The sequence below is a fragment of the Aphanomyces astaci genome (genome assembly GCF_000520075.1).
Source record: "Aphanomyces astaci strain APO3 unplaced genomic scaffold supercont1.458, whole genome shotgun sequence".
Taxonomy (NCBI): domain Eukaryota; phylum Oomycota; class Saprolegniomycetes; order Saprolegniales; family Verrucalvaceae; genus Aphanomyces; species Aphanomyces astaci.
In genome coordinates this window covers 14,070-16,922 of record NW_009798721.1, presented here as the reverse complement: position 1 = coordinate 16,922, position 2,853 = coordinate 14,070, and the positions used below count along the sequence as shown (strand labels likewise).

Here is a 2,853-nt window from a genome sequence, read left to right as displayed (position 1 = left end):
ATACCGTTGGAGATGCTCTTTAATGCGCTCGACCAGGGGCTCTGTGTACAGTAGTAATCTTCGGTTTTTACTTCGCTCACCGCGCACTGCTTAAGTTGGCCTGGTGCTGCAACGCGATTAGTTAACGGCTGAAATAAAGTAAGGGTTGTTTTATTCTGCTGAATTGCAGAACTTGGTCTTATTAATATATAAGAGCACAGTTAAACAACGGGCAAATTAGATGAAAATCACCTATTCGAAGTCCGAGATTTTGATGCCGTGGTGCAGGTACGACTGTATGGGTGAATATGATCACTTTGCGGACACTGTTCAGACAATTTCAGTTGGACATACTTGACATTTGTATTGGACTTTAGGGGGTTATGGTATGGTAGTATATGGATGCACTCCTTAACGTTACAGTAACTAGTTATTAATACCAGTTACTCGGAAGTAAGAATATCGATAACGTTACACTACAATACTGTACCTTCAAATTACCGGTATCGCTCCTTCCTGTATCAACAGTCAGGCGTTCACAAGGAAGGGGGTCTAAGCGACTTCAATTGAATCACGTTATCTTATCGGGGAATACAATTGGAGACATAAGGTTAACGAAGCGACGTTACGTTAGTGCAAATCATCACTTTTCTACTCCACACGTACCTCGTTCCTTGCATCTCGAAGATTCCACGTTTACAGGAAGATCGTTGTAGATTCGGAGTCTGTTTCGAGATCTTGTCGAGGCTGTCCAATCATAGTTTGGGTTTTGAAGATTGACGCGCCATCGTCACTATGTGTATGATTGGTGGTTTTGAACGACATTGGTCAGAAATTGCGTCAACTGCCTGCGACAGACCACTCAAATGCGCGACGAGGCAACCAGTGGAGATATCACCCCTCCAGACCCACGCTTGGGGTGATTTCATTGGCCCAACAAAGCCGCCGCCGCATGACTTTGCCCTTCGAAGGTGAACCCCGTCGTAAACAAAGCGATGTGTGACCACCAATCTTAAAGAGGGCGGTTGGAGTGAAGGGTTCGAAATCTCATCGACCCCAGCAGCTATGGTTGTTGTCACTTTAACATTGGACATCATGGGCGTACAAGTTCCGGTTAACAAGCCACTGCTCCAGTTCAAGGCCATGGACAAGTGGCTGAAGAAGCCGACCCCCCAGGACGAGCCATTTTCAGTCGAAATGAAACACATCAAGGACATTCTCAAGGAACACGACACTCAGAATCACCTCCTTCCCCTCAAATTCCACCGCCACATCAAACCCCCCGTCCACCCCCCCAAACGCCACTTTCTTGAAAAGGAAGTCGTAGCTGGAAAGAAAGTCCCCTTCAGCAAAACAATGGCCAAGCGCATCCGCATGGTGTCTCTGGCCAGAGTGACCGACGAAGCGATGGCGTTGAAGACCATTTTTGAAACGGAGGAGTACGAGGCCGCGCGAAAAATGCAACATTCCACGTCCATCTTCATGCTTAATTAGCTTTTTCTTCACTCGACCCTTCGACCCCCTTTAACTTATCGATTACTACGACGTATTTACTTCTTCAAGCCCAGCGTTGTTTATTAAGAACGCTCAAAACTGGTGCCGGTAGACACGTACATGATAGAATAGCAAAGATGACTCTGCCACATCTTTGTCATCACGACCGGACAGATTCTATGGAACCACTGCTTGGTTTTGAGATTCATTTTGATTGACCAATCCCACACGCGCTTCAAAACATTCTCGCCATCTTATTGGCTTAGAACAATATCGACTCGTCCCATATTACAAATTCCATAAATTAGCCGCGACTGGCATGTCGCATATGTGTGTCGACACCATCCACAAGCCAACTTGGCTCATTCTCAAACGTGCAAGATCATGGGAATTCTCGGAGCCAAACGCGAAGCCCAACTCAAGGCTGGCATCGAACAGTGGCTACTCAAGAAGACCGACGACGTCCCTGAACTCAAACAAATCAAGAACATCCTCAAGACCCACGACACCCAGCACCACTTGCTTCCTCTGGCTTTCCACAAACGCATCAAGCCGCCTGTATCACCACCTAGACGACTGCTTTTCAAGGCCGAAGTGGTGGCTGGCAAGCGAGTGCCGTTCACCAAGGCGTTGGCCGTCAAAGACCGCAAGCGCATGGACGTGATCTACGAGTCGGACGACTACGAAAAGGAGAAGCGCCTATCGAATTATTCGACCCAACTGCTGCTGCACTAACTGACGTGTGCAGTACCAATCTATTTAATCACTAAGTTATAGTTTCTTCAACGATGCCTCGTGTTTGCCCTACGAGGTGAGGGAATATAGCTCAGTGGTAGAGCATCGGTTTCTTAACGTTAAGTGATAATTTAAAGGGATTCCCGGCTTCCCCGGATTATTTCTGCAAGGATTTATCCGTCCTCCCCTGGGGAATAACAAGGACTACATACGAAGCGATGACCGAACTTCGAAGAAGCTCAGTCGTGAGCGAAGTAAAAACCGAAGATTACACACCGCCCCTGGTGGAGCAAGTGCGTTACAATTGGCGAAGTGGTTCCACAACATGTGGTTCTAGTATCAGCCCACGCGGAGAAATATCTTAAACACAATGATAATCCAAACTCAATTAATCGTGTTTGCCCTACCTAAAGTTATAACGTTTAACGCTTATTAATACCTCGAAGTAGATATGTATTGCTGCATGATGTTCCGTTCGGCCGGTTCACTGTAATCGAAGTATTCGAAGTAAATACAAAAATTTGAACTCTGATTGGTCTATCTACTTCGAAATTCGATTGCAAATCAAGATTTGTAATAATGATACTGTTACTGTAGTATACTCTGGAGTATAAATATCGTTAGTACTTTTAATACTAACGTTAG

General features: G+C 45.8%; 2 protein-coding genes across 2 annotated transcripts; both read left to right on the top strand.

Moving 5' to 3' along the window:
• Positions 1-985: 985 nt before the first annotated feature.
• On the top strand, positions 986-1,552 carry H257_19290 (hypothetical protein). Its single transcript, XM_009848435.1, has one exon. It carries the CDS (start codon positions 1,045-1,047, stop codon positions 1,471-1,473), a length of 429 nt encoding a protein of 142 aa, XP_009846737.1. The 5' UTR covers positions 986-1,044; the 3' UTR covers positions 1,474-1,552.
• Positions 1,553-1,836: 284 nt separating this feature from the next.
• Positions 1,837-2,318, top strand: H257_19289 (hypothetical protein). The gene has a single exon (XM_009848434.1). It carries the CDS (start codon positions 1,858-1,860, stop codon positions 2,206-2,208), a length of 351 nt encoding a protein of 116 aa, XP_009846736.1. The 5' UTR covers positions 1,837-1,857; the 3' UTR covers positions 2,209-2,318.
• The last annotated feature ends 535 nt before the right edge of the window (positions 2,319-2,853 follow it).